Source organism: Perna viridis, chromosome 7, assembly GCF_037379345.1.
Source record: "Perna viridis isolate PV_CMFRI_1.1 ecotype Kerala chromosome 7, ASM3737934v1, whole genome shotgun sequence".
Taxonomy (NCBI): domain Eukaryota; kingdom Metazoa; phylum Mollusca; class Bivalvia; order Mytilida; family Mytilidae; genus Perna; species Perna viridis.
Window position 1 is genome coordinate 8231495 of NC_142451.1, and position 16122 is coordinate 8247616.

Genomic DNA, 16122 nt, shown 5'->3' on the forward strand with positions numbered 1-16122 from the left:
TAAAGTGGATACTAAAATCTGTATTTGTCTACATGGTGTATATTGAAGTATTCCATGGAGAGAATTGGATGTGCCTTTGATGTTTCAGTTACATTAAAGGGGTGGATAAGACTTTATAAAACTGGTTCAACACCACCGCAGATTGCATGTGCTTGTCCACAGTCAGGAGATATTGGTCATCAATGTGTCATTGTGTCGTTACATTTTGTTTTAGTTTGATTTCGATCTGTTGCTGTGGGTTCTATTACTTGTGTTGTCAGGGCCTTTCAGAGCATACTGAAAGGGTGTGCCACTATAACTGTTTTTTTTTCTAAACATGTAGACGTAGGTGAAATTTAAATGTTATTTTTTTTTAAAAGTTCGATTTATCGTCATAAAATACCAGGAAAGACAAAATCACATAGGATAAATTGGAAAGTCTCCCGTACGACTTGATGAAATGGCCAAAATTAAGGCGACCATGACTGAGTAAACGCGGTGTGCCTATCAGTTGCTTTTTGATTTTAAACTAGCTTACAGAAAAAAAAACGGTAGGTACAACTTGTTGTCTTCTTACCTCTTTGTTTAAGTGCTTGTATTTTGTATCAATCTCAAGAGTAAAATGTTTGCCCAATTTGCCAAAAAACAAACGAATTTAACAAAATTTTCTAACAGATAAGGAGTTCGTAACCCTGGGTCCACGACCGAGCTTTTCGTCCTACGCGTCAGATTTCATGAACTCGTTGAAAACATATGCATCTATACGTGAACCATAGTTTTGTTTTTAAAACAATAATGATAATTAAAAAAAAATAAATGTTAAAGAGACGCTTTTTCAAATTACGGTTAATATGTTTGTTTATACATATCTAATCACACAATACTTGGGCATTAGAGGTCGCCACCTTAAGCTAACTTATCTAGTTAGCAGATAAGGTATGTTGACAGTGCTTTTTATAACTTGAGACAAACCCAAAACCTAAACAAAGAATTAACAATTAACCAGCTTAGAACACGTGAGTAGTTTTTTCACAGCTTTCCTACAGTTTTTGTTCCATAGCTTCAATTTTATCAAAACAACATTTTATCAGACTTTCTACACGATGTTTATTTATAAAGAATAAATTCTTTGTAGTGTAAGGTAGTTGCAGATCCAGAAGGGGTGCAGGGGTTGTACCCCCTTTTCATTGGAAATGTTTGTCATTTTCATGTGTAAAATTGACAAAATATGGAAAATATTTTTTTCGGGGGAATCCCGGCTAGCACCATTCCTTAATTTTCAGAGTCTGTATCTGCCCTACAAGGTCCAATTCAAACACCCTATAATCGGCGTCACATAAATAACATACTGTTAAAATTTGAATAAAAATATTTTGTACGACTTTATTAAAACCTACCGTCGTTTACATTGTCTTAAATGACTTGCTCATTCGTTTAGCCAAACGGCTTCTCCCTAAACATTGAATCGTTAAATTCAGGTCAGATTTTAATTCTCGGTGCCAATATTTACATTGTAAAAAGTCGGCAATGTTTACAGTGATCGGGTTGCTAGTAGATGTTGTTTACGTTTAAATGGTTTGTCCAAAAAAAACCGAAGAACCCAGAATGCATTTCGGTGTTATTTCGGATATCTCGGATTTATTTTACGCGAACAACGTACAATACCGAGAAGTTGATCAAGCAGACGATTGTCACCGGAGTTCGACGGGAACTTACGAACTTCGTTTGTAAACAAATCGTCCCGTAGAAACCATCATGGCGGATATTAGTATGTGATTTTCCCGTAAGGATTTGTTACCCATGATTTAAGCTAATAAGCGACTCGTTGGTACTAACACGTCATGCATATATGCGAACTATCTTCATATTAAATAAAAGAGACACAACTCTAGCGGTAAGTCCCGACGGTTTAAAAAGTAGAGCTTCAATTCGAAAATGTGTTGTACGTGACGTCGAGTTTTTATAGTCAATCACATCTATTAAGCATTAGCATTTTTCTTCAGTATCTTATTCAGCTGTATAAAAGAAAGGTCAGAATTGACATGAAGCTTTCAATTGGAGGGAAAAAATGATGCCTTCCGCCATTTATTGACAGAAATAGCCTGTTTGATATTGAGAGTGATCAAAACTTGATTACATTAAAAAAAATATTCAGTTTACCGGCATTAATTACGATTATATCATACGCGTAACAGATACAAAAATCGTCAATTATCGACTTTTGTCTTTAGTTTTTCATAACATTCACCAAAGCTAGGAAGTGTCGGTGACAGTGTGCACTACAGTGTAAACGCTATTCATTATAGTGTATAATTTTAGAACTATTTGAACGTTCACAATATTTAGTCATGGGCGACGGCAAAAAGTTAATGGTACTTTTAATTGATGGTTTCCGATGGGACTATTTTGACCTCCCCGGTTTAAAATCATCCGGATTCCAAAGACTATTTGAGGAGGGAGTGAAGGCAGAATACCTGACCCCAGATTTCCCCACGCTGTCTTATCCTAATTATTACTCCTTGATGACAGGTAAGAAACGTTAGTCTGTATTCGAATAAGAGTTGTATAAATGATAAAAATTTTAATACAATTAAATTTTCACAAACGCTTTAATTATTCGTTTTAGTGTGTTAAGAATAAGGTTCTGGTGCCCTTTACAGTTTTTTGTAAGATGAAACATGTCAACACCAATGCTCATTGACCAGACGTTTCTATATGTCCCTCCATATCAGTTAAAAACCCGTCAACACCAATCCCCATTGACCAGACGTTTTCATATGTCCCTCCATATCAGTTAAAAACCTGTCAACACCAATTCCCATTGACCAGACGTTTTTATATGTCCCTCCACATCAGTTAAAAACCCGTCAACACCAATCCACATTCACCAGATGTTTTTATATGTCCATCCATGTCAGTTAAAAACCCGTCAACACCAATGCCCATTGACCAGACGTTTTTATATGTCCCTCCATATTAGTTAAAAACCTGTCAACACCAATGCCCAATGACCAGACGTTTTTATATGTCCCTCCACATCAGTTAAAAACCTGTCAACACCAATCCCCATTGACCAGACGTTTTTATATGTCCCTCCATATTAGTTAAAAATCTGTCAACACCAATGCCCATTGATCAGACGTTGTTATATGTCCCTCCATATTAGTTAAAAACCTGTCAACCCCAATCCTCATTGACCAGTCGTTTTTACATGTCCCTCCACATCAGTTAAAAACCTGCCAACACCAATGCCCATTGACCAGACGTTTTTAAATGTCCCTCCACATCTGTTAAAAACCTGTCAACACCAATCCCCATTCCCCAGACGATTTACATGTCCCTCCATATCAGATAAAAACCTGCCAACACGTTTTATATGTCCCTCCATATCAGTTAAAAACCTGCCAACACCAATGCCCATTGACCAGACGTTTTTATATGTCCCTCCATATCTGTTAAAAACCTGTCAACACCAATCCCCATTCCCCAGACGATTTACATGTCCCTCCATATCAGATAAAAACCTGCCAACACGTTTTATATGTCCCTCCATATCAGTTAAAAACCTGTCAACACCAATCCCCATTCACCAGACGTTTTTATATGTCCCTCCATATCAGATAAAAATCTGTCTAAACCGAACAAGTTCTACATCAGTGCAGATAGATTCGTATCTGTATATGTAACCACCTTTCAAATGATCCATTGGTTACATACTACGTTTTCTATTCCATTACATTGACAGTATCGTAAGAATAGGTGAAGACAGTTTCTTAAGAGGTTGAAATTCTGTCAGTATTGCATCAAAATACATTTACATTGTAAAAACATCTCTTGTTCTTTCTATGTTGGAATTGACAAAATGTGAAATTTTAGAATGTTGTAATAGCCAGAAGACACCACATTAGAAAGTAACATGCCTGCAAACGTGTGTAGATCGGAATTTTTTATGACCGTTAAATGAGATTAACATTTACATTTAGGATTGCACCCTGAAGACCATGGGTTCGTTGGAAATTTTATGTATAATAAAGAGCTCAATCATAGTTTCAATATCAACATGGACACAGAAGAATCGAATTCTTCGCATTGGTTTGAAGGTGCTGAGCCTCTTTGGATTGTGGCAGAAAAACAGGTGAACCAAAGTTAATCATGATGACTTTATGGCGATCAAAGAAATTTTAACGATCAGTTAACATGACGGAAGCACTATGAGTTCACTTTGTAGACAACAACAAAAAAGATTTGTTCATTCAAATTCAGTTAAAGTGACCCAATAGGGACGGAAAAACGGCCAGACATTTTGAACACTGAAAACAATTTAAATGATTTAATTTATATAAAAAAAAAACAAACAAACAAACAAAGTTTGAATTACAAGAAAACGCATTAGATAGCTCTTGATAAGTTGATTTATGTCCTGTACGAAATTTTAAACATGCACAGTGTATTTTGGTAGTGAATTACGTTACATCTGGACACCCATGTTGAATAATAATAGTTTCATCATACAATTATTCAAAACTGCGCTTCAAATGATATCATTCGATAGATAAGTAATAAATTCACAACAAGAAACAAATATTCTGTTCAGAAATTGTTATCTTTTTTAAGATACTCTATATTTTATAACATCTAGTAAAACAAAAAAATAAAACAAAATGAAATTGAAAACAAGTTTCCTTTATTATTCTTTGGAAACATAATTAGCAAAAGATGAAGGCCAATTTAGTAGCCTATTTCCATCCATACATCTTTTAGGTGATACATAGAAAACAATTGTGCATTCAAATCCAATTGGAATGTTTATTATTAGCTAAACGGGAAAGACCGACTTTGTAACGTAATTCACTTATAACAGTATAATATAGTAGTATACTGTAGTATATAATCCATTGCAATATTTTGGCAAGTAAGATTTTAAAAAAATCATATCTGTTAAGTTTGTCATTTTATATACCCCACATGAAATAGAAGTCTTTAGTTGCATAAAAGGAAATGATAATGGTATACTTGGTTCGATCAATTGTTTAACATATTAAAACACATATTTCTGGTATACTTTCAAAGCATAAGATGTTTGATCAGCGAGTAATCTTCTAGCAGAAATAATTATAATAATGTCAAAATTAAAATGTAACGTAATTCACAGAAACAACTTTTCGCTGATATTGTAACGTCACTTGAAAGAGTGATCAAGCTAGGGAACCAAGATTCTAGCGGAAATCAAAAGAATGTAATCCAGGGACAAAGACCAGACACGGAAAACAGACAAACACAACAAAGAACATAAAGTAACTAAAATCATACATACAAAGTAACAAAAGTAAATGAGAAACTCAGACTCCACTAAAAACTGGGGGCATGGACCAGGTGTACCTGTAGGGTAAGCGTCCTCTGTTATTCTAGAAACATCCGCCGACCTGCACATAAAATGTTAATTCCAGGGTAGACGTTAGAGGAAGGGAAAACTATGGCACGTTGAACAAATCAGTTTTCATGGTGCAGATGGATACACCGTAACGATCCATGAGTGCATGATGACGGCCATAAAACTTCTTTAGTGATGATTTCAATTTTGTAACAATATAACCCTGTTGCAGAAGCCTTACTGTAAGAAGTCTGGTGCGATAAAAAGTCTAAGTAGTTACGGCAAGCTCTGGCATAACGTATGAGTTGTGATATGAAAACTCCATACGCAGGTGCTGAAGGGATGTTGCCACAGATGAATGGAAAGTTGACAATTCTGAATGAAAAGTCATCACGTTTGTCGTAAAGTTTGGTCAATAGTTTTCATTTACCATCGATCTCTACGTGTAGGTCAAGATACGAGGCTGACTTTACATTGTCTGTTGTATCCTTTATCTCAAGATCTTTCGGGGTAGATGCAATGTATCAAATCCAAGAAACTAGAATTGTTTAAAGATAATACATCATCTATATATATTCCTTGTTTTCAAGTGATCGGAATAAACGAAAACAAAAAATAATTTAACTATATCAGTTCACGAAGAAGCTTACATATCGTGCTCATTTAAATTCTTGCAATGATTAAATCGTTTTTGAATGACTTTTGATTTTTGAAAGGTATTTCTATTTTGGTTTAGCATTAATTTAATGATTCTCACGACAAGTTGTCATGTAAAACCATTTTCTGTAATCAAAATACACAGTTTATGAACAGGTGAATTACGTTACACCGTAATATATATCAATGCTCGATTTATATATCATACATAGCAATATGCTATTGTCAAAACATCTTACCAATACATGTATTCTCCGTTTCTAAGTTAAATTAAACTGAAAATTGTTAATATCTAAGTAATTGCACTTAACAGAAATTAAGGACACCTACGACTAGAGGGAATGTTTACATCAGGAACGCCTTTACAATTGTTCCCGCGTCACAACTTCCTTTCTAAAGATGCCCGTATGATAGGCGATATAACTGATAATGATTTATAGTCAATTTGTTTAGAGAACATTGTTTTTTATCCGTTTAAAAGAAATTACCCTAACATAATTCACTGTAACGTAATTTTATGGAATTTATTACCCAGGATGTGAAAAAAATATGTAGCACCTGAAAAATCTGTTTAAGAGTCATTTATGACTGACATTGGTGTGTGTATAATTAAGAATATGGAAAGTTTGCTACTACCATTAATAGATACAAGAGATACCAAAACGTAATTCACAATTAAATGCACATTTGGAAAAAAGATAAAAATCATGTAATTTTTTTTCAATAAAACCATTATCCTTTACCTGTGAATCATTCATTTTCTTAATGTTTATTATTTTATGGTATTTTTTCCTCACATAAACTACCATATGTGTCAGTTACATTAGTAGTTAATGTAATTCATTGTGTTTCATGGGACATCCGTATATTGTTGAAAAAAAATTAAATCGTTTTCGATGTAAAAATAACTGTTCAAATTGCGTTTTCTAGCCAATTTTCCCCCTAGAATTCTTATTGGGCGTTTTTCATTTGGAGTATTTTATATTTTTCTATGATTTTTTTTAGGGGTACCCTAATTTGTGACATAGGGTTTTTGCCGATTGAGTCTTACATATTTATCATTTTTGTTTAGTGAACCCGATCAATGCCCCGTAAACTATGTTTTTACAATCTGGCATAACCCTGATAGTAAATTGAACCCAAAACTATATCAGCAAATAGCTTTTTGTCTGAAAATAGCTTGTGACTACGAAAATTTGCTTTGGCGCACTTTAACTGAATTTGAGTGGGATGAGTTACATGTATAATTTATTTAAATGATCAGAAAACTTTATCATAGAACAAAATAATTCGTGTAGTAACTTTCAAGCATTCACCTTAGTGTCAACAGTTCAAATAACTGTATAACATGTTCATATAGACAAGTAGTTTTGAAAATATATATTACATTATCTTCCCTGTATCAATTTGATCCGATGGAGCAGTGTAGCGAATAGAGTCGTCACATTCTGGGATGTTTATATATATATTGAATCTCCAATAATAAAATAAACTTAAAAAATAAACTTTAGGGTAAACGTTCTTATTTTCTGGAATGGCCTGGAGCACATGTACCGAACAAAGGCATAAAACCCACTTTGTGTGATGCAAGGGATACCATAAAATTTCCAACTATCCAGGATATGATGAAAAATTTCCGGAAAGCATTTGCTAAGTTCAAGGAAGAAGAAATTGACCTAGCAGGTATGTTGGAAGTCTTTAATTGTATACCAGAACAGTTGTTCTTCCTCATTAAATGATTTTTCAGAAGTCTACTGTATTGAATATAAAGCAACATAAAACAACAAATTGCATGGAGTTCCATAAAAAAGGGATTACGGGATTTCAGAGTCAATCTAAACCATGTCGAACATTCCTATTGATGAAAACTCACATATCAGTGAAAGCGATTATAAAGGGGCAAATGAAATACGAAATTTTCACTTTTAATGCAAAATTGTGTCTGCCCCTAAAATGAAATATCTCACAACATCCAGGTAAACAAAATATGCTGTACAATTTCTGTAAAACTAACAAGAGTTTTTGTGGTCTTTTTCGAAGACGTTTTTACAGCAAAATAGCTTACCATACATGTCTGTTTAAGGTGTGTACTTGTATTCTGTGGACAAAGCTGGACACATGCATGGACCGAATTCCAAACAAATTCTAGAGGTAGTTAAGGAAACAGACAAAGCAATTGATCAGATGCTAGACATGATTAAAGAAAGTGAATTGCAAGACAAAGTCAACATAGTAATATTTTCGGACCATGGCATGACAGAGATTTCTGAGAATAAGACAATCGATATTTCGTCATATTTAAATGCTAATGACATCGAAACAATAAAAGACAAAGGCCCAGTTTGCAATATATGGCCAAAAGAAGGAAAATTAGATAAGGTAGACTCACGGTTATATATATGACAGTTCTAACATCGTTGGGAATTTTTCAGATCTTTATATATAAACATATATATACATACATACATACATATATATAAATGCAAATTTTAGAATTGAGATGGGTCCTTCCCACATGTCTATAATTGCATGAATCTCATTTCTTGTTTCTTTGTACACATAGTGCAATCACATATCTTAGTCATACGCTATAAGACTTCGTAGTTGCGCGGCGTTTTTAATTTGGATGTTCATATGTGAAGATTATATAGCTTAGTTTTTGATAGTCCAGTGTACTTTTTATATTTACCATCATTTTCAACGTCACTCGCTATTTCTTAAGTGTATGTATTTGAAAGCCATAAAACATTATATATGAATTTATATACTGCATGGCATGTTAAATTGTAGGTGTACAGAAGTCTAAATTGCATCAACAATCCACACATTGCCATTTTTAAGAAAGAAGACATTCCTGAGAGACTTCACTATTCAAAACACAGGCTCATCTCCCCGATAGTTGTCGTTGCTGATCTCGGTTGGTATATAACTATAGTAAGTTTTGGACATGGCGTCATTCGGGGACGGTGAACAGGGACATGGACCATTGAGTAAAGTAGAAGTAGGAATGAAGGGTGTGGAAACAGGATGTACAAGAGTTGGAACCGGGAGTAAAGTGGGTGGGGGTTCTTATTTCAATTAAGATAATGATGTTGCGCCTCTGTCATACATCACTATTCAAGTATAAATATTGCCAACAGTTTTACATAATACTTTAAAGGAATTATCATTGGTTGGTACTCTGTAAATAACGAGATTTCATTTCTTGTTTATGTGAAGAGTTAAGTTTATAAGACAGAATTTTGATATGAATGATATGTTTTCATTAAGAGCATGTATATATGATTTCAGTTAAGAAAAAAGTGCCAAGAAAAATACCCTGATGACATGTTGTTTACACCGGAATCCAATATATAGTCCATCCTTTGACTATAAAGTTTGTTTTCCTTTTAAGAACGTCCGTCATGAGTTCATGAGTTAGATCAGAAAAATTGTCAAAAAGTCGACTAAAATGCCATTTTATCGATTTTTTTATATTTTACTATCCACGACAATGTATGCAAGCCCCTTTGGTCAATGGTAGGTAAGTAGGCAGGAATACATGTAAAGGCAGACAGGAAGTTAGGCAATCCATTAGGTAGGTAGGGTGTCCTGTATTGAACAGAGGCAATATTTCTTTCATCATTGTATATACATTGTGTATCCTAAATCATAAAAGATATTTGATTTTATTTTTATTTTAGGAGGAGATAAACTTCACATATGGGGCAATGCAATTAATTGGTTATTTTTAAATTAGATTAAGATAAATCTTGAACCACATGGAATGACAAATATCACGTATTTCAGCCTGATGGGGAAGGTATATCAAAATATGAAGGGAAAGCTGCAAAAGGTTACCATGGATACGATAACAAGGAGACCAATATGAGAGGAATATTTCTTGCTGCAGGTCCAGGTAAAAACAAATACAGAAGATATAAATTTTGATTTTTTTTACCATTTGCCATATCCATTAACAAGATCTTCTCGAAGATCCTGAATCGCTCACCTGGCAAACCATGCGGTATGTCATATTAACTAAGTATGTAAAGGTATCATGATTTGTTATCATGTTTGACAAAAAAAATGCTGAAAAAGAGCATATGTTGATGAATGCTGTCAGTTTAACTGAGTACCTAAGGCACTGTAAAATGTTTGAAACGTCTTTAAAGTGTTTTTAGAACCTTTGGAAAAAATCTGAGCAGGGTTCCCTCTATGTCCTGTCCGCGTCTCAGAATACCCTAAGGAATAGTCTTAATAAGTTTCATTATATTCTGGACAGTGATTTCAGAGAAGAAGATATTTGAAAAAAAAATAACATTAAAATCAGCAATAAATCTAACATCAACTGAAAGATATTCACGAAAATCGGCATACAGGTAGCTCTCATCGTTCTGAAAACCTTTACCCTTTCAAAATTTGGCCAAACATAATGCTTTTTAAGGTATGTACGAAAAACGGCTGTCTTGCTCTTTTGTTCCATCTTTAGTAACAGCGACCATGTATTTCTACAGATCAAATTTGAAGCAAAAGTTTTGTGCAGGATACCCTAAGAAACAATCATGCTAAGTTTTATCCAAGCCCATCCAGCAGTTTCAGAGGAGATGTTTGAAAAATTGTTAACGACGACGATTGGCGCCAATTAATGGCAAAAGCTCACATGGCCTACGGAAGTTTTCAATAATTTAACATCAGATATTATCAGAAACAAAGGCAAACAAAAAATTGTAATCTGTAGCATATTAAACTTTTACATTATGCTGTGTTGTTCGTAAAGGTAACTGACTTGACTTTGTAGTGAAGATTGCCATAAATTACTTGCCTTTTACAAAACCTTGTATCTAATGCTGTGGAAATTATGGTCATAATGGTAATACTGGTAAACTTTCAAAATGGACGAAAATTTTAGCCAATTAATAAGTTGTTATAAAAATTTAAAAAAAAATAAAAATTCACTTCTCTAACCAGAAATATACCGACATATTTCAGATTTCAAGAAGAGTCATCTGAATGGCCCAGTGAGAGCTGTGGATGTCTATCAAGTTATGTGTAAAGCACTAAACATAACACCAGGTCTACACAGAGGGAACTGGCAGAATGTCAAGGACATTTTTATATGAATAAAACCACGATTTTGTGATATATCAATAAAATGCTTCACAGTGTGCAGCTTGATACAACCCCAAATGTCCAACCGTGAACAGTTTAAAGTTGGGACAAGTATGGACACACTATTTAACCTAAATACAACATTAAATTTTCATTGCAATTAGACATTTGACATATGATAAGAATTTGACCATAAACAAAATGGTCCCATTCCTAATTGGTTCAAGTTACAACCTCCAAAATCCAAAATTTAAGGTGTATGTGCTTATATTATTTTAGTTTTTGGAGTGTATGTTCAAGAGAGACAGTTTCCTTAAGTTCCGTTTTTTTTTATACCTTACTGATTTTCCATTTTATCTTTTAGCTCCATGCTATAATATAGTCACACATGGAGTGTTACCCTGTCTTTTTAGTTTATTTATTGTTTTTGTTTACTATATGTACTCAGTCAGGTTATTCATGACGGATAGCGGCGTGCAATCAATTATTTCACTTGCTTAAGTCTTATACAAATGACCCGTTTTCTAGGCACCTTGTTTACCATGACTAACGTGTAACAAAAATGGAATCGCGTCACGGAAAAAAAATCAATTTACAAATCCTCCTCATAAGGTACCCTCAAGACTCAATATTCGAATTCGACTTACTAACAACACTACCATTGTAAATACTTTCAATAAAAAAGAGGGGGGTACTTTTCTGTCGATAAGTGACATGCAAACAAATGATCTTCCCTCGAATAATACAGTAACGTTCACTGTTAATGGTCGCAATTTTTCTTTGACATTGGATTCCGATATCACCTCAAAGACTAACCAGGTGATCTACTTACTTAAATGAAGCAAACCGGGACGTGGCATTCAGTTTGTGGGTTAAACCATAAGGTACCAGTATCGTATTGCACATCCCTGAGCGGGTCAAAACATGGATGCTATAAAAATATAGTGCATTTTCTTTTTGCCTCTCTACAAACTAATGTTTTGTCAAAAGATATGAACAATGACTTATAAAATAGAGCAAACATCACACTGTAAGATGAAGAACTTTTTTAAAAGAAAATCTAACATAATATCAAAAAAATGTTCCCCTGAAAAGGTTGGTTTGGTGAGTGCAAAACGAAAGTGAAAGTAGGGAAAATGGCTATTTATAGTTCAAGACTACTTTCTGTCCGATCTTCGTGAACTCACCCTATTTCTTTGCGGGAAATTATTTTTTCACATGTCCTTAGAAATGCTACATAAGTGAAAGTTTTATTGAATCAATTTGCATATTTTTTTTAAAAATCCTAAAAATATGCACTTCACTATAGAAGTCTATGGGAAAATTAATACGATACTGAGACCATAAGTGCGGTTTCAAACCTCATTACAATTTATAAGAACAATGGACGTCATCAACTTTTAACCAAACTATGTTCAATACCAGTCACTCGTTGCACACTATTCTAGAGGATTGTAATAAAATTTCGTTCAGCTCCAAAATAAGAAACAGATCAAATTATAATTGCCTACTGTTATTCCCAACTTTTCCCAAAAATTTACAGTCCAGAAAAGCACAAATAGTATTTGATTTCATCAATATTGCTGGTACATTAAATGATCACACAGTTAAGGAAACTATCCCTGCTTATTTTGATAATACTGAACTCCCTTTTACTTGCTATATTTACATAAAAAATACAAAAGGCCAGCCCGTAAATATGTCTGTAATTATAGTGAATTATGCATAGATGTGAACATTAAGGAAAACTTACCAATATCTTGAAATTAAAGTAACCCAAAATATATTCATGGTCCCTGTTCTCATGTTATTACAGATAATCTGAATTTCGTTATAAAGACCGAGAGTTGAAAACCTTTTCTTCAAAAGGACCTAAATATCATCCTCCAGCCATTATCAATTGGAATAAATGCCGCAACATCATCCAGGACTCACTCCATTCGTATTGTATAAAATGGATGAAACGTGAGAAAGTAGACAAGAAAGAGTTATGAAAATTGTTGACATCCGAACAAAACATTTTGAGGACACTTTACTCCTAATAAACAACATTAAACCCGTATTTCCTGAATAAAACACAGATTGAAAGAACTCGACAAGGAATTTGTATTTGTTCCTTTTGATAAAGCTGCAAATAATATTGTTATTTGTCGTAAATTTTATATTGAAATCCTACCAAAAGAAATTACAAATTCACCAACATTGCTGCTGACTAAATTTTCAGAAAGTGAAATTGTGAACAAACACAAACTCGTCGCTACCTCTTTACAAGCTGAGCATAATAGCATGGAAGTTTCTACTATGTTCTGGTTTTCAAAATTTCACAAATCACCTTATAAATATAGATTAATTTCCTCCTAAAATCATTGCTCTACAACTAGACTTTCTATTTTACTTACTACCCAATAACATAAAAAAACCTGCTTATAATTTTTTGTAACAAACTTTATGAAAATAGTGGAATTAACTATTTTTGGAGTGTTAAAAACTCGCTTGAAGTGCTTGATAAATTACATGCCTATGTGGGATAATGAAAAGCAAAATTCACATATCATATCAAATGGTCATAAATAAATCGGGATATATTTGTTCGAATTCTTTTAGATGACCTTTTAGCAAGAAAAAAAAATCATACAAGTACGTTAATTGGACCTCTTTCTGTACTGTTACGAATCACAATTTATGGCTAAGATAAAACAAGCACTATTTAAAAAAAGATAGCCGACGCAGGAAAATTTGTTCTTTTTACTCATAATTTTCTACATTTCATTCAGAAAACAACACGTGGCACGTAATTTCTATTTTAGATACTGTTTTTCGAATGCCACTAAGTTATCAGTATGTGGCCAAACGGGAAACAGAATTGCGATCAGGTGACTTGCGTTTCCATGGTAGAGTGTCTTTAATGTCGAAGGTTAAAAGCAAAACTATTCCGACTGCGTCGGAAAAAGACCCTTCTTAACAACATTTGGTAGAAAAAATTAATGACACTTTTGGATATTTGGACGATATTTTGGCTCTAAACAACGATGACTTCAGTATTTATACATAAGATATATATCCTGCAGAATGGTCTTTGAATAAAGCAAATATGGATAATAAAAGATGTCCGTTTCTTGATCTTTGCATTCACATCCATAATGTTCAACTTAATACTAAAACTTACGATGAAGGCTAAAAACCACTAATTCCACTTCCCATAGGCTTCTATGTTAATTTCACAATATTTAATGGCTTCTCTGGACTTTATCTTAACTTTAACCTGCAGAGGACTATATATCAGCATGATTCTACATATGTCAGCTCACAATCCTCAGAATGGCATGTGGGGTTAGCAGACTTGCAGTGCAGTACTGGTCACCGGAAGTGAAGGGTCTATAAATAGCATGGGAAATCCCAGTGTTTTCACAAGATAGGGGTATATTTAAAAATCATTATGGAGATTAGGCTTCACATCACAAGAAGAAAAATGCACCTATAAAATGTACAGAAATGTTTTTCCTTTCAGAAACTGTTTGATTTCTTTAAATAAGATGAGAACTTTTTTCACAGCACTATGAGGAACAGGGGTAATTTCTGCGTAGGACTATTTTTGCGTACGTTCCAAATGCTCATTGGTTGAATTGGTGGTCTGTAACCTAAAGAGTCACTTTTTGTCTTAGAAAAAATAAATAACTATACAGGTATCTTCCTACACACATACTGAATGCATTTGCAAAGTTTCAGTGAAATATGACAAGCACTTTTTTAAATATTTGATTTTTAAATATAGAGTAACCAAGTTGTGCGAGCAAAAAAGTGAGAATATTCTACCATACTTAAATGCATTAAATATTTGCAAAGAACTTTTTCTGACTTTTCAAATAAAAAATATCAATCACAACTTGTTTTTTAACAATATTAATGAAGAAATAGTTTTAAAAGTAATCAGTTTCTGAGAAATTGGTCTATTTTTAAAAATTTATTTCTGACATGCCTCCCCCTTTTTCTTGATCACATGTCAAAAATCCTAAATCTTTAAATTTTCACAAAAGGTGATATACTTGGCTTTAAATTTGTAAATACAGTGTTTTCACATTAAAACATGACCAGTAAAGGGCACCTAAAGCAAAAAAAGTACTCAATAATGGATTTTCCATGTTGCCATAGGGGAATGCTTATATGGCCTTAACCGCAGTAATGAAAGTGAGTTTTTCCTCATTTCTAACCTAATTTTTGCTCAAATCTGTACGTTCCAAATGCTCATTGGTTGAATTGGTGGTCTGTAACCTGAATGGGATGAACAATCCGTTTTTAGCTGTGACGTCCCTTTGTCACCACCATCAGGTGCGTAGCTGAGGCCAAATTGAAGTGTAGGCAAAATTACACTTTACAAAATTACAAAAATTAAAGCCCCCCCCCCCCCCCCACGAAGCTCCGCGGAGATAGCGTTATAGAGCATCATTTATGCCTCTTCTGGATGTATTTTATCTCAAAAAGCTTTTTTCCTAACGACAGCTACGCGCCTGACCATATGGTGTTTACAAATCACAATTGGTTCGGTTTGCTTGTATTTGTAACAATGTTTCGGATTTTAAGAAAGGAATCTGTATATAACCGAGAAACTAAATACATCAAGGTTTTCGATATCACAAGCTCGTAAAAACATTCACATTTTTTTTCAACCGTTACAAGGAACTCCTTCTCAAATACAGATATACGTGTAAAGAATTAATACGTGCGGTTATCTCTCACCCTTTGCTTTTTTTTTTATAATATTCTGCACAAAACACGGAAAGCTCGATAAGTTAACTAAACCGTTGAATCGGCTCATTCGTAAGGGATATAGTTATGATGTTGTCAAATCGCAAAGGATAGCATTTTATTGTATTACACTCCTTGAGACGTTTATGTTTCCCGCACGCACGATATCTAAACGCACGCTAAAAGCTCACTAAACGCACACTAAACGATGTGTAAACAAACGATAAACGATTGCTAAAATGGGAAACGTAAATGTTTCAAGGAATGTAACACTGATTCGG

The 16122-nt window shown here is 33.8% G+C and overlaps 1 protein-coding gene across 6 annotated transcripts; it reads left to right on the forward strand.

Annotated features, from left to right (window-relative positions):
- Positions 1–888: 888 nt before the first annotated feature.
- On the forward strand, positions 889–11154 carry LOC148611183 (glycerophosphocholine cholinephosphodiesterase ENPP6-like). 6 transcript variants are annotated; one of them, XM_088591439.1, is made up of 8 exons: positions 889–995; positions 2299–2508; positions 3963–4114; positions 7519–7690; positions 8091–8386; positions 8798–8941; positions 9797–9905; positions 10979–11154. In XM_088591439.1, exons 2-8 carry the CDS (start codon positions 2328–2330, stop codon positions 11107–11109), a joined length of 1185 nt encoding a protein of 394 aa, XP_088447565.1. In that variant the 5' UTR covers positions 889–995; positions 2299–2327; the 3' UTR covers positions 11110–11154. The 6 variants fall into 6 exon arrangements, with proteins under 6 accessions (XP_088447565.1, XP_088447568.1, XP_088447569.1 ...); XM_088591442.1 differs by having other exon boundaries at positions 920–995; positions 2326–2508; XM_088591438.1 differs by lacking the exon at positions 889–995 and adding an exon at positions 1575–1873.
- Positions 11155–16122: the final 4968 nt, after the last annotated feature.